Consider the following 22,596-nt stretch of genomic DNA (forward strand, 5'->3'; position numbering starts at 1 on the left):
AATCACAACCTAGTACAGTAGACTGCAGGAAGACAGTTCTTCCTGCATCTGCTCTGGGTGTAAGAGGATGATCCAGAAGAAAACAGATTGTAAAAGTCAGCCTCCATGTGATGGAGTACACCAACCAGTTGGTACGGTAGGAGATTGAAGCTATAGCAGTACCAAACAAGAAAAATAAAGACTGGTTGCCAGTCACCTGACTTTTAGATCTCAAATTAACTCCACAAGTGCATCAATGAGTTCCTTCATTGGACTTCAAGTACCTTGAGTATTTCTCCTGAGTTCTTGAGGTTTCCAAGTAACTCAGCTCCTCAGCAAATTAACTCTTCAGTTCCTTTTCTAAGTTATCTTAAATTTAGCTTCCAAAAGACATTCCTGGAAATGATTTACTGAGACTGAGGAAAAACTGTAAATCTACGGCTTCTAATGAGATACTCCTGCTTTCCCTGCAGCCAGCTGAGCAGACAGTAGTACCAGAAAAGGAGAGCATCAGCTGAAGTGAAGGATACACCAGCTGCAGGATTTCTATAACCTGCAGTCTCTGCTACTTTCCACAGTGTGCTTCCCACCAGTCTCAGACACTCATGCTGGATTTGCTCAGAACTCTGGACTCCATACCCATTTTCTCCCTGTTGACATCTACACAGATATGCTCTATGGATTAGAAGACTACAGATATGAACTCAAAACTACAAAAGCATGGCTAATCTCTAAGAAAAAGAGAGTGTTGTTTCTACAAAGCTAAAGAGCAAACCTAGGACGGTCAGCAGAACTCACAAGTACTTCGAGGCACAATTATTCAACTTCCTGCTTTTGGAGACACAGCTATGAGGCTGACATGCATTATCATACACTGAGGCTTCAACAGCTTTGGAGTAATTAGAAGATACTCTACTTCCCCCCTCCAGGTATAGAGATATGAACCCTTCCTTCCTGGAGAAACTTGCACCCAGGTGGAGTTACAGTGACCTGCCTGTTGTTTATTCTATCCATTAGCTGTGAGTTAATAATTTAAAGCAGAAATAGAAGCTAGCATTCAAGTGCTTCTCTGAAACGGCTAGCAAAAAATAATTTAAACAATCTGCATGCTATCCCTAGTAATTTCTATACTGAGTTAAACTAAGCAGTCATATCTACACATACAGATAAAGATGGGGTCTGGGACAGCGTGGATATTCAATGGCTGTCACACTCAGACCTACAAACCAGTGAGACAGGATGTTTCTGCAAAGTTTAGTAAACTTCATTCCTCTCCTCTGAACAAGACAAACACTCAGCCTTAAGAAATGAAACATGAAAATTCAAACTTAAGTTTTAGAATACTCCCTAATTTCACTTCTGATGTTTAATAAGCAAAGGAATGCAGATGAAACATAGCCCATAGCCCCCTTCCCCCCCTACCATCATTATACACACTGGACCCAAAGACATTAACATCCATCCCATGCTTCACTGCAATGCAGGTAAAGTGTATATGAGTTCCAAGTGGTGTTTAGATGCAAAAACAGTGCCTAACAAAATGCATCTTCATACTACATGAACACAGTTCATTAAAATACATCAATTTGCATCAGTCATCATAGCACTTGTTCTCTTGACACACTACCATTGTGGTCTGAGGTTGGATAGACTGTGCCAAATTTCCCAGCGTAACTTTAAAATGCAATTTGCTTCCGAAGAGACTTCTGATAATAGTACAACTCTCTTTTGAGATCCTTTCACACAGAACTCTTAATTCTCAAATACCAGAAAAACAAGTTCTCCTATTGTAAAGCACAGACCAAACTTAAAGAAGCAGGGAAAAAAAGCACAAAAAGTACTCTGTGGTTAGCTGAGTAAGCAAAGAATGTACACATGTGAGTTTGTGCAAGAAAAACGCTCTACTCCCACTGATTCTGCTGAGCCCAGCAACGAGTGGAGTTCTATCATCACTTGCTCATGATTAACAGCATCAATATAGAAGAGTGCTCACGGAGCTCTCTACAGCTCAATATGGCAAGCAAAGTTTTTCTCTTAAAAATACAGCCAGATTTCTATCTACCTGGATACAATGGCAAGTCTGAAGGAGAAAACAGATGCAGCAGTTTCTAAGCAACCTTGTAGAGCAGCAAGAGCACTAGCACTCCTGACAACACTGCAGTCACTGAAACACCAGGGGATCAAACTGCAACGTTTCTTAATAAGATGTGTGCTTAGCTATTATCCTACTTTTGCACTGCAAAACACAAACACAAGGGTACCCAGGCAATTGTAATGCCACCTCATGCTAATGGCATAATATTGTTGTAACCTCATGAAAAAAAAAATATTTCCATATTTGCAAGGAAAAAAAAAAGAATGCTACAAAACCTCCGAGAACTTGGGGATCGTTTGGCAGCTCTATCACTTTCCATGTTTCTCACACTCACATAAGAAATTACCACTGAACTGCATTCCTTTTATATGCATCTTTCCACAATTGGGATTTAAATTCCCAACTCAGCAGTTTTAAAGAAACAATGACTTAGGAAAAAACTTAACTGTTTGCTATCAGCCTCCCATGAGTGCTGTCTTTCATTATATAAAACTTTTCTGAGAGTTGTCTAAGTTCAATTGAACTTAGATCTTCCAGCAGCCTCAACAAGCAATCTCTCCTGCAAGTACAGTAATCAAATACTGGACCATGTTAGCTTGCAGACAGCTCTGATGAATACTATGTCACCATTTACACATTGGTTGAAATAAGCTAATTTACTTATAACAGACATTTTGCAGAATTCAATCTTTTAACTAATTTGGATTATCCTCAGTTTGGACGCATGGTGAAACTGGATTCTTTTTATCAGATATCTTATTAAACTTTAAAGACTACCAACACTGTACATTTTTTTGGACTTCTGCAATCCACATACTCAGGAAGTTGAATATGCTCCCCAAACACGTGAATAGACTACAGTCAGCTTCTCTTACAGAAGCTACTGATTAAATATATTACAGTTGTCCAGAATCAGCAGTGGAAACCCCTTCCTAAGGAGCTAAGCTAGAAGTAAGATGATTCTTATCCAGCATAGATAACCTCAGTAATCCCAGCACAACCTCTGATAAACAGACTATGTTACAACACACACCAGGTCCTCAGACCTGGGACTTTCACTCTGAAAGCCAGAGAATGAACAAATCAGATTTGCTTTACTACAGACATATTCCCTACTGCCCTCAGACTTCCAGCACAGTCTCATTGTTTTATTACAGATAAACTAACTTCACATTAAGATCTGTTTTCCCTTATTACAAAGGAATTGTTTCTTGATCCCTATCTATGACTAGAGACAATTAAACCTTATGAGGATACAGCCTTGCAATAGCTTCCCCCCCCCCCAAAAAAAAAAAAACAACCTGCAACCTCAACAGCTGAAAATTAGGCTACAAAACTAAGTTTTTAAAAAGTATCCATGAAAATAACAGATACTTTTGGACCCTCATCTTCTGGCACTGGCTTGCAAAAAGAAGGAAATGCACAGAAACATGAACAAAACTCACTGGAAAGCGCAGGCTCACAAAGCACGTCGTCCTGGTTTCTCAGCCCTGCCCCTCCATGCAATACATGCTGTAATGTGAACTGGTACCTTTCCTTCCTCCACCACTCCTTCCCCTGACTGTCTCAGACACAGATGGGCAGGATAAGGCCACCAATTGCCATGAAAACCTCCAACACCTGATTCCCGTGAACCAGCTCCCCAGCTTTTAACAGCTGCTGACTGTTCTGCCCTGAATGAACTTGAGGCCACCCTACTGAGTAGTGTCAAGGGGCTGCACCTGGAGAGCCTCCATCTCAGGCAGCTTTGCTGCTTTAAAGTGTGGTGGAGAGCAGAGACCAAGCTGCCATTCTGGATCAAGACTGAGGCACAGACTCCACAGCATGGGATAAGATTGCACTTCCACGCCCCATGCAGTACCCATTCTGTAGGTTTACCATTTCAGTTTTCAGGACTTTCACTTTAACGCCTTTGAGGATACCAAAATTCTTCCTTCTCTTTTAGGTCTTTTAAAGTTTGTTTGATTGTAAACACAGGAACAAACTGACAACTTTTAAGCTGTTAATCTCAGTTTAAGAAGGAACTGATGTTTTCCCTAATACAGGCAGAACATGAAGACTAAGCAATAAACTAAGAACTCTCCCTCATCTCCCTGGATGAGCAGAGCTTATAGCTCAAACAGCAGCGTGCAAAAACATTATAATCCAGGCAACAGCATCAGAACCCGCTGGTAATCACAGCCATCGCTGCCATGCACCAAAGGACTGGAAAAAGACCTCCTCTTGTTTGTTTTCAAGATGACAAAAGAATCAGTGTTACTGTTCAGAGACTAAAGCATGTTTGTCTGACTTTGTATTAGCAGCAATAGTCACTTGGCAAATTAGAAACACATTCCCTTCATCAGTTTTAAATCAGCAGGCAGGTGAAGAGTTTGACTGTTAGGTTAGTTGAGATCTCCTCTTGATTTGCTGTGAGGACAGTAAGATAGCTGTTTCAGTTATTAATAATGAAAATGCATAAGCTAGAAATGTGAGTATCGCTTTTCTATGCTCTTCAAATGGTAGTTTTAGAAACAATCAATCTGAGAGGGTTTCATCTCCCCCTCCCCACCCAAGGAGGGAGGAGTGGAGGCAGAACTTAACAATTCTGAGGCCACAGTGCTCACACAGCATGGATGGCTTAAAATTAATCTACCTGGCTGCATCTTTGTGATTTACGTTGCAGAACAAAACACCCACCATCTTCAGCCCCAGAAACTATTTGCTTTACAGAACAAGCTTTAAGGGACTAATGATGCTGATATAAATATGTAGCCTAAACAAAATATGCAGAATAACATGACTGTGTGTGCTAAGTCTCAAAAAAGAAACAAACAGACAAACAAAAAGCTCACTGCTTTACACAGAGACTTAGGACAGCTGCAAAAGTTAGGCTTTTGCAGAAAGATAGAAAAAAAATGTATGCTGAGAGATCTATATAAGTAAATGACACCGAGTGAAAAATGTGCTCTGAATGCCAATACTGCACATCTCTAACAACTGACGATGAAAGTGAAGATGTCTAAGTGGTCCCTTTGGAGACAGAAGCATATTACCTTACTGTGGACGATTTCTAGGTCTGCTTAACATAACAAAAGCAGACATGCCTGCAAGATTTGTTTTAGGCAGATGCTAATCCCAGTAGGAAATTGAGCCTCAATTCAAGCTTTGACTTCAACCAACAAACAGTACCCAGGATTTATTGCCTGGAAGTCTGGACAGCCACCAGTCTGTGTGAGTACTGCACAGCTTGGTTAGTTGTGCCAATTCTCACCACTCCAGGCTTACAAATAAGACATGACTTTTCCCTCTGTTAAAATTTTATAACAAAAACAACCCTTAAAAGAATCAGGCTGAGACATGACGTTTGGGTTCCTTAAAGTACTATTTGTAGCTCTCTGGTCATTTACGCACTTGAGCTCACTAGTTTATGTTCCAAGCATCTAACTGAAACTAACTTGGTTGAACAACTATTCTGGCAAAAGGAGAAAGGAAATCAGTAAAAATTATTTAAAATAAATAAATAAATAAATAAATAAAATTCAAATATATCCCAACAAATAAAGAAAATAATAATTATAGAACAAGGGACAACCTCATATGAATGTCTATGAGACAAGACTCTGAGATACAAGCACTATCTGAAAACCTCCAAGACTTCCAAGGAACAGATTTAGCAGAATAACACTTGTGCCTCCCCACCCTCTCTTCCCCACTTGTGACCAACATTTCAGCCCCAGTCTGATCCAGTAGAGTATTATTAATATTGACTGAATAGATGCAGACTACCCTGAAACTCACATTCAGGTTTATAGAAAAACAAACAAACAAACAAACAAACAAATAAAATGCTCTTTTCTAGCTACCAGTTAGTTAACTGATTCATAGAGGCAAGCAGCAACTGTAATCAGAATCCAGAAACCAATTACTGCCTCCTTCCATCCTCCTAAGACATGCACTTGGCTGTTAGGAGAGGATAGGAGCAAAGGGAAGAGGAGAGGAAGCTGAAACGTGGATGAGAAAGCAGTGAATGCAAGAAAGAAAGTATCAGAAGCACATGGCTACAAAGATTGCTGCAGGCTTTTCCTATCTCCAGACTAAACAAATAATGCCTGACAAACACTTTCATTTCATTGCTTGTTTACACTGGAAGAACAAGCTCTGTGTCCACCTAACTCAGATCACAGTACAGCCAACCCAGGACAAGACATGACTGATACTGAAACCAATTTACAGAAAGTCTTGCAATTATTAACCAGTTTATAATCCCCATAAATATGTTTCCCAGATTACAAGAACAACTTTTGTATGAACTGTAAGTCAGCCTTAGTACTGCAAGATGGCCTGAACCACCCAAAATGTGGAATATCTTAAAACTTGGGATGTTATTCAAGTGCCTTTAACGGAGGAAGGAGATGCTTTATTACTTTGGAGTATCAGAGCATCACAGGCCTTCAAACTGCAGTAAAAAGAGAGCCTAGCATGACTACAGGAGCTGCAGTGAGGACAGCCCACCTCCACAAACACACCACTGACTGAGCCTGTGCTCAGAAAAGAAAAGACTGAGCAGCTGCCAAAGCATGCTGAGCACACAGCAACGAAGGCAGGCTGAGAACTAAGATGAAGCAAACAGTGCAGAGCAGCAACCAAACAATGGGCCCTGAAGCCTGAGGGCAGCCTCACACAGATCCATCGGTCCCACTCTCCCAGCAACCTCCCCCAGTGCCAGGCAGGCAGTGAGTGCACCACCTGTAGTCTACATGTGAGGGGACTCCAGCTCTAACCCCAGTGCTTGCACATACAGAAGGGCAAAGAACTACTGCAGTTCTGGAGACGGTAAGAGCCATTTCATTAATTACTACCAGAAAAATCAAAGGAGTGTACTCATAGTATATGAGAAGGCTTTGTATAGCCTTCTGAACTTTCACCAAGAGTATTCAAGTTACACTGCCAAATTTTAATCTCAGTAAAATCCCTCATGCACGTGTTGGGAGCACAGGGAGCAAACTATTTGACTACTAACATTTCACAGCAATAAAAGGAAAAGAAGATCAGAAATGGAATCTCACTTTTAATGAGAAAGGCAAAGGATGAGCATATCTGTGTGACAGCTGAAAGCAGAAAATAGTGGCCAAGCCATCAAGAACTTTTACCCTGGGAAACTATTGGTGCCCCTGAACAAAACCAGGAAAAATATCGATTGTGGCTGCTGACTCCAGAAGTCACCCAGGGGTTGATAAAGGAAAACTATATCCTTCTTAAAACATTAAAAAGCTCATCATCATACTAGAGCTTGCATCTCCATTTCACATGGGCAATTTCAAATGCACAGAACTGTGCACACAAGACCCCAGCACTGGAGGCACATTAACAAGGACCAGCAATACAATATTACTTCGATGCTTGAATCTGTCCAACCCTTCACTACTATGAGGAAAAAGCACGAGGTGCAAAACCAGGTAAATTCAAAACTCAGGAATTTTGTCAAAGCTACCAAGCTGCTTTTTCCCTTCATGGTAAAAAAAAAAAAAAAGCACCTTGTTAGCTGTAATAAATATACATACTATAAATTTGCTATTTAAATGCTTGCTTGCAGGGCTCTTCTGTTACATGGTAGAATGGCAGTGTCTGAAATTTGAAACACTGTCTTGAGGCTACAAAACTGCTAGATGTTAGGTAAACAAAAATCTAGTGCAATTTTTTTTTCCTACTTGAATAAAATAAAAAAAAGTGGGATCATGTAATCATATGACCACAGGGGGGGAAAAAAAAAAAAAAAAAAAAAAGAAGAAGAAGAAGAAAAGACAGTACTAAAGATTCAGATCTAAGAATCCAGGCACAACTGTAAATTGCAGCATCCCTGCCAGACCAACAGAATTCAAACACTAGGATCCAGGTGGAAAACATTAATGACACGACATAAAATAAGCAGCAGCCACACAGGCTTGGCAGATCTCTGATCACAGAGTCATAGAATGGTTTGGGATGGAAGGGACCTTTAAGATCATCTTGTTCCAACCTCCCTGCTATAGGAAGGGACACCTCCCTCTAGACCAGGTTGCTCAAAGTCCCATCCAGCCTGGCCTTGAAGCCTCCAAGATGGGAGCACTGATACAAATCAACGATCATCAGCATTCCTCCACTACTGCCACACAGCCACAAATAATTTTTCTTTCGCAGTTACTATTTGTGAGAGTGCCCTGTCCTTAGTCAGGCTTATCTAAGTCTAACTAAACATGTATATATTTATTTATTTCATAGAATTATAGAATGGCCTGGGTTGAAAAGGACCACAGTGATCATCTAGTTTAAACCCCCCTGCTATGTGCAGGGTCACCAACCAGCAGACCAGGCTGCTCAGAGCCACATCAAGCCTGGACTTGAATGCCTTCAGTGATGGGGCATCCACAACCTCCTTGGGAGGTTTTACTCTTCATATGTTTATACTCTTCCAGAAGACACACTTTCCCTTATGCACACACACAGAAGATAATTTTATATTGCCTTCAGCAAAGCTGTCCCTTATCTCAGGCTGGTGTTCCCCAAGCCTCCAGCCACCACTTTTCACAGGTACTTCTGCAGACTGAGCGCAGAAATCCTTGCAAAGCAAACAAGCAAATTCACCATTCTGAAGCAGGACCTTCATCTCTGCCTGAAAACGGGGTCAAGAACCAAAAAGTAGATTCCCTTTCCCATCCCAAGCAGACGATTGCATAACAGCCCGGGTGCTTTAAAGGCGCCCATTTATCCATCAGGCACAGCGCACTGCTGCCACTACGCCGCCGAGCCGCACCTGTCCGTGGCGGAGCCCCGCAGCGCACACAGCGCCGGTGACGCCGCGGAGCCGCACATACCTCTCGGTCTTTTGGAATTGCCGTTCTTTTGCTGCTCATCCTCTTCGGTGATGGTGAACAAACCCAGAGGGCTGGGCCTGGCACTTGTCTTCTTCAGCCTCTCTTGACGGAGGACAGTAGTCGCGCCGGGCATGCTGTTGTCGTCTCCTTCTTATTTAAAAAAATAAAAAATAAAATAAAAACAGGGCGAGCACCGGCAGCCGCTGCACAGCAGCTAGCTGCGACGCCGCCTGCTCATTTGAGCGCCGGTAGCAGATCCCCTATGGATAAGCGGGACGCAAACAGCTGACCGACGCAGCATCCACTCGGCGCGGAGAGGCTCTTCGGGAAAAAGCCCCAGTTAAAGGCACACCGGTTCTGCCGCTCCTTTAACTCGCTCCAGCCAGATCGCAGCCCTTCGCTCCGGGTTCCCCTCCGCGGCACCCTCCTCTCCCAGCTCCGGCACGCTGAAATATTCAGCGCGGGAGGACAGAACCCGATCCGCCGCCTCGGGCCGTTGCCCTGACAACACGGCCACCTCCCGCCCAGGGCGGCCCCGTCCTGCTGCGGGCCGCGGGGTCCGCCGAGAACCTGCGCCGTGCCGCTGCTCTGCCTGCTCTTGTTCGGGGAGTTAAGCTTCATTAAAGCGAGGAGGATGAGTCGTCTTCCATATATGTCTACGTTGCCCTCCCTCCCCTTAATTTAATCGCTTTCTTAGGCACCGCGTGCTTTCTGCATGAGGAATGCATACGCCCACTGTTGCAGGCAGGTGTGTGGGAACTCCGAAATCAGGCTCTGTGGCTGGAACAGACACGTGGGGCAACTAAACGACTTGTGCAGTTAGCATCTGGTACAACACTGATTTTACAGCACCAACCATTAACTTTCACTTTGCAAACCAAGCTAAGACCAACCAAGGTGAACAAAGGCTCCTGAGGCTCCCTTCAGCCGCTGCATTCCGGAGCTCTCTGGCCACGTCCAGCAGAGCCCTCACACACAGGCTGAGCAACCTGCACATTGCTCCTGACCTCTGCACAACATCCCACACTCTTTGCACTTTGTGCCCTCACCCTACAGTCAGAGAATTGCTAAGGATGGAAAAGACACTAAGATCACCTAGTCCAACCATCAGCCCATTCCCACCATGCCTCATAATCACGTAATGCTCCTCAGCGCCACATCCACGTGGTTCCTTGAACACGTCCAGGGTCGGTGACTCCACCACCTCCCTGGGCAGCCTGTGCCAGTCCTCACCGCTCTAAGAAAGTTTTCTAACATCCAACCTGAACCTCCCCTGGTGTAACTTGAAGCCTCTCATCCTATCGCTGGTACCTGGGAGAAGAGGCCAACTCAAACCTCTCCACAACACACAACCTCTTTTCAGGTACCCCCACTTAAACCTCTCGCCATTGCAAATGCCACTAAAGAAAAGAAGTGAGCTACAACATCTCTTCAATGTTACAGTCAGAGCATTTTCCCCCACTTCAGAGTTCATAAAGAAAAATGTGTAGCCTGATGCACCACACACTAGGTGATCAGTCTACAGGTGGCTCACACTTGAGAAATTAAGGTGTGTAGACATGCATGGCCACCTCAGTCACACAGACAGCATCCTGAAAGAGAAGGGCTGGAGCTGACAGTGGTGGCCTGGGATGCTGACCACCCCTCCTCTCTCTGGTGGGGCAGCAAGCACTGAACAAGGCAGTTGTACTGTTTGGGGCACTGGCCCTAAGCATGGCCTGCAACCCACAACAGCAGCCATTGCCCCCTGGCTACCTCCTGCCACCAGTCCCCCTGCCAGGGAACTATGTGGGTGTGCACAGAAATCAAGCGTGACAGCATCTGTCAGCATCTGCCAGACGCTGTGTACTGTGAGGCGTGAACAAGAGGAGTGAGGAAAATCCTTCTTAACACAGGCTGTTCTTAGCTCAGTGATTCGCCCTCTGGGGTTTATACAGACTGTCATGCAAGAGAAGCAGCTCCATTTCCCACTCCCATCCACAAACATGCCTACCACAAATAACACACAGCAGTGCAGGCACATCCACCAGCATCGGCCTGCAGTTGGTACCAGAAATACTTTCCATGTGTTTCCTTTGTTTCCAACAACACAGAAGTAGCAGAAAGCACCACCTCCCTGCCAGCTTTGCTTAGCATTGCTGCCCTTCCTTTCCCTGCTTTCAGTCACCACAACAGGGCTCCAACCCTTTCAAACATTCTGTTCTGGAGCTATTCTTAAAACAACCCACTGCCTCTTAGGCACACCATACACCAGTACAGTCATGGCTCAGCCCTCACTGTCAGGTCTGGGTTCTCAGGAGATGGAATCAGGCAACTGGGCATCTTGAAGGCATCAAGGACTTTCTTCTTCCTACATTACATTCAAACTCATTATCACCATAATCACTACACTGCAGCACATCCACTTCCACCTGCTGGATTCGACAGGTGTAATAACATGCACAACGAATTACCTGACAGAGTTTGAATAAAGACTATAAAGATAATTATACTGTGATCTGGGACATGTGAATATTTATAACAACGTGCTAATTGATGCTTGTGCTTTAACATCAGACATTCAGCTTGATATCTCACCTAGTAAACATAAAGTCAGTCACCACAACAACTGCTGTGGTCTACTGCAAGCAATCTGATCATTTTCAGTGGGGAAACTCCAGATGTTGTGTCTCATTCATAGGATCACTCTCATAACCACACAAATACTATACGAAACTCACTGCTGGGTCCATAACAAACAGCACACAATGAGTTCACACTCTACAGAAGCAGCACCCTGCCAACCCAATACCTTGAGCTTCTCTCGGTGAGGCGAATCTCCCTGTTTGAGGGAGAGGTCGGATCTCTGTTTTGGTGGGGCAGACTACAGCCTTGTCCAACACCGGCCAGCTTATGAACAGAAAGTGAAGGAGGAACCCAGCGAGGACAGGGCAACGTGCATCTTTTACAGGCAGCAGTAACCTGTGGTAACTAAGACTGCATAGGCTTTCAAGAAAAGAAAAAGAAGAAAAAAAAAGATATCAAGTACACTAACTAGAAGCCACTCTGTATTATTGGGCATGTCAGGCAAACCAATCAAATATAAAATCATATAGCACTACAGAAGAGGGAAAGGATCAATTCAGAGACAAGTTGTCGATGAAAAGCCCTCCATACAGAAGCACTCATAAGATGTTGCTGAATCACAGTATGCAGGTTTTTCCTCCACTCACTGTACATGCACTCAACAAGCTACATTTTACAGAAATCTCACATCTTTCTCCTGCAGGATTCTCAGGATAAAGGCAGATAAAATAGAGTTTAAGAAAAATACTACAGCTAAAGAGTAAGCAATTAAGCAGTAGAAGTCTTTACCTTCTGTTTTATGGGAAGTTAGGGGACAGCATCAAATCATAAAAACCTCTCCCTCATCTCTCCTCCCCACCCCCCAAAAAAGGAAAAAAAAAACCAACCAGCCTAACTCCTGAAAGAACTCACTGATTCTTTTATTTTTCCTTCTTCTAAAGTACTTTGTAAGAGCTTATAACTATGACCACTATACTACTATTACTTATTTTTACTATTCTAAAATATACTCAGCCGCTACTGAAGCAATAACAAGAAGTTTGGATGGTAAAAACCACAAGCTGAACAGAATGTTCATGTGCCTCAGTGCTTTTAGAGCAATTTCCACACTCCCTTTGTTACCCTACTCCAGCTTTATGCAAAATTGCTAACAGGTGAAGTTCATTTTCTTGTAGGGGACAAAATAATACATAACCTTAAGATGGTTCTGGGTCATAGTATTTGCCAAGCAAAATAAAAACTGTTCCACTTCTGCTCTTGGATATTGGTTCAAGGCCTCTTAAAATAAAAATAAAGCTTCTTCTCAACTCAAATGCACTTGGTATCAAGAATTAGATTAAGTCAACATGTTATTTTAACATGTGCTCCTTTTTGGATTGCAAATGTTTCATTAAGCTATTTGTGATGTGCCTAGTACGGAGGGTCAGGAAAAGATAGGTCCCCATCCTATAAGCTAGCATCAAGAAAGGAGATGGCATTTTGCATTTATATTGCTGTTTTCCCAGCATGGAATAATAAGGTTTCACTGGGAATTGGGTTCCAGTCAGGGAAACAATCAGGGAAATCCAGGTATGGTTAACAGACCCCACACTAGCCTGCAAAAACAGTACCTACCATTCAAAACCTGTATATATGTATAAAAACAGTGTGAGAATACAGAGAAAACAGAATACAGCATGCAACCATATTTTACGTGGACATTTTTTGACATTAATAGTCATCTGTGTCAAAAGCTTTATGAACTCATTAAAAAAAATGTATGACAGAGCTACATATCAGAACATACGCATAATAACTAACTTCCAAATGAGACCCCTGCCTACATTTCTCCAGGAGATTCATCTCCTTGCATATACTTTCTACTTAATTTAGTAGATTTTAAATCAGGCCCAAACTCAAGCAAATAGAGCCTTTTTTTTTTTTTTTTCTTCTTGGCATGAGAGAACAGCTATTTACTCAGCATCAAAGAACTGAAAACCTTATTTTCAATGCCATTCGAATCTAGGACAGAGCAAAACAGCCTTAAAAAGACAGATCTTTTTTCCCTATTATAACAACTTCCTACAAGTTGGAAATCACAGAAATAGCTTTGCTGTCATAAGAATTACTTATTCCCATTAAGCCAACCACTCCTCAAACACATCTCATTTTTATTCTGCCACTGCTGTTGCAATGCTCTTTTCCTCCTATCTCTGATTGTCAAAATAGAGAATAACCTCATCTTTAGAGGTTTTTAAATTTCTCTTCAAAGATTTCTTATGTAAATATGCAAGATAGTAAAGAACTTGTAGATTTTACAGGAATACATCTTTAAAATATGTATTTTTTTGTTGTTTAGTCTATAATGACTGATTTTTATTTTTATTTTATTTTATTTTTTACCTTCCAAGAAGGTGGAAAGAAGGCACCCTGTATTAATCAATAGCACAGAATCTAAAATGCCAGAAAATAAGAAGGGAAACCTTCACATCTTTTGAGTAATGAGAATGCCATCAAGTGCATAGACACCCTTGAATAGCTTTAAGTGAGCAACTCTCTTATAAAAGTCACGGCCATAATAATACAGTAGTGCCATGAACAACTTCTTCATTCAGTCACTGCATCTGCGTCATTGCATTGCAGTCGTTGCATCAAGTGCTTTAACTCCAGAAAGAGCAGAACCATTCGGCCCCACACCAACTGGAACTCGCTCAGAGCCATGCGAGAGCACACAGGCAGGGATCCCACCGACGGATCCACGAGCTCAAACACATGCACCAGTAAAGCCATCAAACGCAAGACAAACATTGACACGTCTTGTTACACTTTTAATTAAATGGATTTGCATAGCATGACTAGTAATAAAAATTGCACAATGCGTACAGTGATGAATAACAGCGCAATTTGAAAAGAGTTGCCTAAGAGTGGTCCAACCTATCTGTGACAGCAGGATATGGGATCAGGCCCATGGCAGAACACCAGATTGCTTCAGTCCCTGCTCAATTAAATACAGAAATGCAGTGAAGAATGGGAATGGATTGGATGGGGAAGTAGGAGACAGAAACTCAGCAGAAAGCAAAAGTCATCAGTGCAAATTATCCAAGGCAGTCTCCTCACTGCTTCTGCTTGTGAAAAGAGCATAGTTTTAGAATTCCTCACCTGCATGCACATCAAAAGGTGGAAGTGCTTGTAAAGCACCCTGAGAATGAAGAGACCTTCCCTATGTACTAAACTTTGGTAGAAATGTGAAATAGTTCAAAGCAAAGGCAACATGCCAAGACCAAATTAAATTTTTTTCCTTCAGTGTATTACCACGGCACTTGGTGGATGAAATCCTGTGAAGAATTTGATGGTATGCATAATTAACAGCACTCTCTTGGCATCTTCCCAGCACATTCGTTAGATGAACCTGAAAAGCCCAGAGCTGTAGGCTACCTTCTTTGAGAAGAAGACGTTAGAGTATCAGACATTGACATGAAAACTATTTGGAGGCATCAGTACTTCATGTTTTCCTCACGAGTTCCTTATACCTGGACTATCAATATGGAGCATAAGTCATTCCATCACTTGCAATCCCTAAGGGCTCCCAAAGTCAAGAGGAGTGGGTGATGCTAACTCCACCCACTTCAATCAGGCAGCCCATCCTCTCATGTTTTCTTAGCAGACAACTACAGCTCACTTTCCTTGAACTCCGACAGAACTCCCAGAATCCACATTTTCAAGTATTTTCTCTAAATCCACTGAGGTTATAAATATGTCTCATTTTAATGAAAGTAAAGATTGACTTTAATAAAAGCAAATACCACATGACTCCAGAATCAATACTTGAGAGCACGTGCAGAATTAAATCGAAACCAGCTTTACAGAAGCACCATCTTCTCACAGCCGCCTTCACCTTGAATGCACGTAACAGAGGCTACACGTTGTGTTGTTCTACAGCAGCTCCTCACAGCACTGCAATTGGACAACAGAAGTTGCATGGAGGGGGCTTTCCCTCCCGCAGGGAAAGCGGGTGTGCAGAATTGCCACAGCACCAGCAGCGTGCTGCAGCCTGCACTGCATGCACGTTTTTCCAAGTGAAAAATAAACTACGCCGTTGTGATTCCACCCCATATACATAATTGAGGCAATTACTGCGCTGATCACATTTAATTACATTTAACGCCACAAATAATTTCCAGCTGTAAAGCATTAAGTTTGTTTATCTGTGCTAAAGAAACAAATCGTCATTAAAATAAGATGGCAGCGGTCTCAGATTATGGCAAATTATGATTTTTGACATTTGAAGTAACACGTAGGAAGGAACATCCGTTCTCAACATGAACCCAAAGTAAAGCGATAGCGCACACAAGTGTAGCTACCATAGCAGACACTCCTCCTGTCAAAAACGTATCACTAAAGCTTCAGCACCATTTAACAAGCTGGAAATAGTCACACTATTAACGTGAGATAACTACGGATAGGACAGGCAGAGCTCTCCGCTGGTCTCCGTATCTCCGTCGGTAGCACCGCGACCGCCCCGCGCTTTGCTGCCAGCCTGTGCCGGCCCAGCGGTACAGGCGGAGCGGGCCGTGCCGCGGGCGCCGCCTGGCGGCCGGTGGGAAACAACGCGGCCCCGCGGGGAGCCGCGGCCGCCTCCCAGCGGCGGGGAGCTGGCGGCTCTCGGGGCCCGTCCGCCCCCCGTGCGGCTTCGGGTAAAGCACCGGAGCCCGGTGAGCCCGGTAAGCGGGAGCGCAGCGCGGTGCCACGAGGCGAAGCGAACGCAGAATTCATCTACACCACGGACGTCTTTTTAAAGCGCGCCTGCAAAACGTGAGTCGTCGTCTCTAGCTCTAACAACGAAAGAGCCCGCCCAGGCAATTAGCGAAAACATCGAGTTAACGCGACCCGGGAAAGAGCCGGAAAATGATTTGTGGCTTCAAAAAAACGTGGCTTCAAAGAAAACAGCCTGGCATCCCGTTCCTCCCGTCGGAAGCGAAGCGGGCCGCCAGCCCCGCGCGTTGCGGGTCGCGTTCTGCAGCGGGGCTGCGTTTGCGAAAAGGGCTTCCGAGCCAAAGCGCTGCGTACTGAACCTCCCTAACGACAGGCGGCACGTGGACGGGCCTGCCCGCAGCTGTTGCTCGCTGTTGCATGCCCATGTTATATCAAATATGTATTAAAAACATTACGTTGTGGAAACGTTAATTAAGCAGCAGCCACGCGGCTGCTTTGATGAACGCCCTTCAGCCACGAACCCAAAGGGTGCGGGGGGAGCGAAGGACCGCAGAGCGTCCGCGCTGTGCGGCGTGGGGAAGGAGATGGGGACCGAGAGCTGCAGGCAGCCCCCGCAGCCGCAAAGCTGCACCTGCAGCAGCCACGTAGCGCTCCGCCCGCTTCCATACGCCCACACCTCCTCGCTCTCAGGACAAAACAAGAGATCCCGAACGCCGCCCCAGCAAGGCCACCTACGCGGGGGCGGCGGCAGCCGGTCGGGTCAGCCCCGAAGGCCAGCGGTGCTGCAGGGCCCCGCGGGGACGCACCGTCGCCGTCCCGCATCCACCCCGGCTCCGCAGCCGGGGTGCTGCGGCACCGCGGGGTCGGGGCCGCCGCCGCGCGGTGCCAGCGGAAGAACGGGCAGAGCCCCGCAGCTCGGCCGTGCACCTGTTGCGGGGGGGAACGGCCGCCGCCAACCCCGCGCCGCCGCAGCTCCCCGCGGCCGCGCAGGGGCGAACCGGGCCGCGCGCCCACCCCGAGCCGCGCGCAGCGCCTCACCTGCGGAACGCCGGCGCCCGCCGCTCCTGCCCGCGGCCTCCGCCATGTCTCCTCCTCGGCGCGCGCGGCGGCTCCGCCCCGCGGCTCCGCGGCCCCAGGCAGGTGAGGCCGCCACGTCCCACCCCCGGCGGTAGCTGCAGGTGAGGGCGGGCAGGAAGCGGCCGCTGCCCCGAGGGTGGCTGTGAGGAGGTTACGAACCGGGAGCTGTCGGCTCCCTCCGGGTTCCGGTGCCTGTATCTCCCTGCGCGCTTTTGCGGTGTCTGTTTGTTCGTTGCCTCGCAGGACTCTCGCAGCACGGCTGCTGCGGCAGCCCCTGACGGTGTGAGGCGGGACACGGGGCTTGGGTGGTGAAACTGTGCTGTGGTTTGCGTGCACGGGAATGGTGCTGTAACACGGGTGCAGGCTGGGCTCGGTGCCGAACGAGAGAAGGTCCAAAGCCAGCTCTGCCGTGGTCCGGATTTCCTTCTTGCCTTCTGCTTGGCTCTCTTACAGAAGTGGAAGGAGCCTCAGCCACCCTGAGCCCTGCACTAGAGCAGCCCTAGCCAAGGACCGGGAGGTTGCTAAAATCAAAGGGAGGAGTGCATCCTGTAGTCAAAAGGCTCCGTGCTGCAGAATCCTCCGCTAAAACATACCAGGTCCTCAGAATGTGATCTCGTGTCTCACTTGAAGTCAGTGGCACCTGTCAGCATCCCCGGAAAGCAAAGCTGAGGGATTCCCCCTTAAAGGAAGCTGTAAGAAGGAAGAGGACAGGCTCTTCAGCAAGGTCTGCTGCAATAAGACAAGGGGAAATGGTTTCAAACTACAAGAGGGGACATTTAGACTGGATATAAGGAGAAAGTTTTTTATGATAAGGGTAGCGAAGCACTGGAACAGGTTGCCCAGAGAGGTGGTGGATGTCCCATCTCTGGAGACACTTAAGGTCAGGCTTGACAGGGCTCTGAGCACCTGATGGAGCTGTTGGCATCCCTGTTCATTTCAAGGGAGTTGAACTAGATGGTCTTTAAGGTTCCTTTCCAATTCAAAGGATTCTATGATCCCCAGCTGACCTCCCTGATGCACTCTACCCCAAAGGGTGTGCGTGTTCTGTCCATTACAAATATTTTTACAACTTTCCAGAACAATTTACATGCAAGTGCATGGTGGGGTTGCTACAAACTCTTTTCTGACTGTGCACAGCTCTAGCCCAAGGATGAATAAACTGGGCAGCTGAGGGAAGCACAGCCCACAGGTGCTCAGGTAGGATGGCTGTCTAGCCCTGCATCAAATATGACACAGCCCTATGGAATGGGTTACTGAGCAGCTTTGCAGGTCTAGCGAGGCCAACAGCAAACCACAGGAATTAATTCCCAGTTGGTGCCAAGCTAGGTCTCGTGAAGACATTAAAATGGACATGAAAATGATCACACTGTCTTCTCTCACACATAGCTGGCATTCCTGAGCATCCTGAGTCATAGGCCATGGACAACAGGCTGCTTGCTTTTAAAGTATGAAGAGAGAAAGCAACGCACTTGTGTTCTGTTCTATTCATCCTGCATAAAACCAGAACTTTTCAAGCTTTAATCATGGGCTGACACAGAATCCTATTTCGCATTGTCAAATCAAATTAGTTTGTTTTCCTAAAGTCACTTTTTCACATTTAGGATTTTTTAAAATTGGTTGTGTTTCCTACCACTCTTTTCTGAGTATGTAATTTTCTTGGGAAATACATAACCTGAAAAATCCAGGGCATAAGCTGTTCACCAACTACCAAGACTTATGAAGAAAGGAGTAGCTTCTAAGCATGTTCTATTCACAATAGAATGGGAATTTGTTTGTGTTAGGGTTTGTTTGTTTAACAGCTGCCCCAGAAGAATCTCAGTGCAGGAATGCCAGGATGCTGATCAGTGTGGATGGACAGAGAACGTCCATGATCCTTTTCCATGCGTGAGAAAAGAGATACAGGCAAAGGTAGAATACAGCAAAACAACTTTTTTTGTGCACAGAAGGTGGGTGTTCTTTTATCACATCAAACAGAGGAGCCTGAGAAAAACTGTGTTCTGGAGGGAGTTGTCAGTGTTCTGTTCACACCAATTCCAGTACAGAGAAAACACTCGAGGTTATAGATTATCAAAGTCAAATCACTGTAACTTGAACACGTCAGAAAGTTTCCCTTGATACTCAGTGTGATTTTTTTTTTTCCTTTTTTATTCCAATATTTTCCCATTTTACACCTTTAGTATTTTAGAAGTCCAAAAATATAGGAAAAAGTAACTCTTAGGTTATTTTTATTTTCAACTGTGTGTGTCAGATAGCTTTAGAACAAGCTAACAGTACTATGGTTGAGGTGTATGCAACTGGTACAGTTCAGTAGTACATAAACAACTAAAACAAATGCACCATAGAACTTAAATTACCAAAAATAAACAATATTAAACTATATAGAGCAGTAGGTAAAAACAATTACTCTTAGGACTTGCACACTAAAAGAAAAACATCTACTTCTGATTGAAATCATGAATTTCTACTACATTTTACTGATACAACACTACAAAGAAAAAGAAACTTGATTGAGAAGGTGTCACATTTTGGTTTTGTTCCAGTGATGCACAGTCACATGAAACCTTACATCAGTTTTCCATGAAATGAACATCTGGTTACTTTAAGTACGATATTTCTTGAGTTAATTTTTTTTTTCCCCCTTTTAATGTTTGGAAAACTTGCAAGTAAAAATGGTTGAAGTAAAATAACGTTGCATGTTGTTTACATATTCCTCAGGGATTACAGGAGTAAGAGCAGTCAGGAAGCTGCAGTGTTTTTAACATTGGTAAACAAATACTGGATTAAAGTGCAACAGTCCTTCTGACAGCACACCTGCTCCGTGCTGGAAAGAAACCTCTTCCTCTCCATGGAGAAGCAAGGGAAGATTTAAGTGTCAGGCATGTTTCTGTCGAAAGTCAGTAATGGCCTTCCAGAGTGTGCATAGCATTCCTCCCCTGTAAAGAAAAAAAAAGAAATTAGAGATGCTCAGGTACGAGAATATTCTCTAGCCTGAAAGTATTCCAATTCAGGTGCATTCTGATTTTCTTGTTCTAGTTTTGATTAATAAAGTTCTACGACTGAGTAGGAAGGTTGATCAAAGGTAAAATCCAACATGTATTCAAACAGAGAGCAGAGTCCTTTTTTGATTACAGTGCAGGACAAACTTTTACTTTCCAGTTGCCTGCTTTCTGGAATTCAGACTTCTGGACCTGCATAACCCACAGCGGGCTGCCAACGTTATGAAGGAACCACCTGCTAAAGTTTTACTACTTTTAAAAAATTATTTTAAAACTAGGAACCCTCAGTGCTTGGTATGTTCCCTTGTTTCTTCATAAGCTGGTCCTGCTGTGGCAGATGCACCTGGCATGACTTGCTGAAATCTAGCATTAGCTGTAAGCCATGTTCATTTCTGCAGCTTTGTGATAATGGTGAACTACAGCACATTTTGCAATCTCAACCTTTTAAAGTAAAAGCAGGGCTCTAGTGGATTCCCAGGGTATCCAAGTGCAAGGTAAAAGCTTTACTTAAAAATTCCTTTTGCTTGGCTATAAAAGAAAAGCTTGTTTTTAATGTGTAAGCACTACAGCAGCTTATCAGGACTGCATAGAGAGATACAAGAAATACTGGACAGTGTAACTTCTATTAAAACAATGCAGCACAATCCAAGAAATGGGTTTAGTATCAGTTATTTGTTCATGTAACAAAACCTGCTGCAGCCGCATGCAGTTCACTTAACTGTGCAGCCTTACCTCAGTCTCAAACACTTCAGGTCATCTCGTGTAACATAGCAGAGAACATCCATTAAGGTATAGTCTTCAGCCAAGAACTGCAAAAAAAAGTTAAATATCAATATTTTGTTAGAAATACTATCTAGCCTTATATGCTGTCTGCCCTTAGAAACAGAAGTTTGGAAGAAATCTAGAATTGATCCAACATGTGCTGCATCTAAGAAATGAATCCATATTGTACACCCTTGTGAAACACAGTGAAGCTACTTATTTTTTGTGTAGTGTATTGCCCACACTGACATACCACGTTACTCTAAACACAGTGCTTTTGCAGCTTCTCAAAACATTTGTCAGTTGGCATTTCCATTGTTACCACTGGTATCTCAGAATCTTGACTTCAGTGAATGTACATTGAGGCATAATTAATACTACATTAAAAAATTGGGAAAAAAAAGAAAAAAAAAGCTAAGATTCACATTTTCAAAAGTGGCATCTAAATTTGATACTTGAATTTCCAAGAAGCCTTTGAACTACATGAAGGTTTTCTCAAGTCAGCCAAAATTGAGGTGCTCAGCACCTCTAAAATTATCTATCCTTTGCTGCAGAATCTTGATGAGATTTCACTTAACACAGTTAGCATAGGGTGAACACGTTCTCTGTATCCAGGGCATAATCAGCAGGAACTGCTACCATCTGGGAGGATGCTGAAAAACTGTGAGGCAAAGCAATACTGCCTCTTTACAAGGCTAATTTATTCTTACTCCTTTTGTCAGTTACACGATCTATCTATCTATAAAATTATAGCCTTCGTATCTGTAGCTTTTTCTTTTCCTCTGAAAAGAGATTCATTTTCATTACTTCACACATTTTGAGAGACTATTTGTTTTCTTCTTGTGCTCAGTCACAAAACAGTACTGCATCTGTGTCACAAAGCAATCAGAAAGCACCATTCTTACCTTGTTTATTGTGGCCTCATCAGCTCCTTGAACGCTCAGCCAGTTTATGAGATCAGGGTCCTCAGTCCCTGTGCCAGTGGAATGACGATGACAGACAGATAATCCAGGAATATCTAGAACAAGCATTTCTCTTTTTTAGAAGGTTGCATGTTGCCAAAGCAACACCTCCTATCATTTTTACTGCTGAAGCACTGTCTTCGATCACTCTTCCCTCCACACTTAGGATAGCAGTACCCCCACAAATCAATGTCAGTTCTGCAGCCCACAGCCAGTTGCAGTCTGTGGACAGTTCACATCAACTATTGTGCTTGGTTACGGTCAGTTACTTTACTCAGTCTGAGTTTGGGCCTGGGCCTGAATCTGAAGGCAGTTAAAGCAGCATGAGCATCTGATACAGATACTTTCCTCTTCGGAGAATGACTCAGATAGAAATTCAGTATCATTGTAATTGTGTCTACACAGAGTTTCATACACAGATTTAAATATTCAGGGTAACTCATACAACTGGTGTGTAGGCAATGCTTTACAGTGAGAATCAGCTGCTTTTGCAAAGTGGCACTTATTTGAAGCACACTACATTGAAGTACCAAACTGCATTAGCACTTCTACCCTCTTTGAGGTAGATACAGATCAAACTCAGCTTCACTTAGTGAGCTTTAAGTTGCACTTCTGTCTCATCATTTAGATAGAGC

The 22,596-nt window shown here is 44.1% G+C and overlaps 2 protein-coding genes across 8 annotated transcripts in view; both read right to left on the reverse strand.

Moving 5' to 3' along the window:
- The window catches only part of MAP7 (microtubule associated protein 7), a 94,371-nt gene extending 84,825 nt beyond the window's left edge, over nt 1–9,546 (reverse strand). For 2 of the 6 annotated variants that reach the window (XM_048938337.1, XM_048938333.1), the window contains exon 1: nt 8,908–9,546. In XM_048938337.1, the coding sequence (XP_048794294.1) occupies nt 8,908–9,040 (133 nt within the window). In that variant the 5' untranslated portion in view covers nt 9,041–9,546. The remainder of the gene's footprint in view (nt 1–8,907) is intronic. The other 4 variants (XM_048938332.1, XM_048938331.1, XM_048938335.1 and 1 more) reach the window with 2 other exon arrangements.
- MAP3K5 (mitogen-activated protein kinase kinase kinase 5) overlaps nt 1–22,596 on the reverse strand; it is a 126,279-nt gene that overhangs the window by 14,121 nt on the left and 89,562 nt on the right. For both annotated transcript variants that reach the window (XM_048938329.1, XM_048938330.1), the window contains exons 28-30: nt 21,905–22,017; nt 20,970–21,046; nt 17,203–20,174 (exon numbers count right to left, since the gene is read on the reverse strand). In XM_048938329.1, coding sequence (XP_048794286.1) covers nt 20,114–20,174; nt 20,970–21,046; nt 21,905–22,017 — 251 coding nt within the window. In that variant the 3' untranslated portion in view covers nt 17,203–20,113. The remainder of the gene's footprint in view (nt 1–17,202; nt 20,175–20,969; nt 21,047–21,904; nt 22,018–22,596) is intronic.

Source organism: Lagopus muta, chromosome 2 (assembly GCF_023343835.1).
Source record: "Lagopus muta isolate bLagMut1 chromosome 2, bLagMut1 primary, whole genome shotgun sequence".
Lineage (NCBI taxonomy): Eukaryota > Metazoa > Chordata > Aves > Galliformes > Phasianidae > Lagopus > Lagopus muta.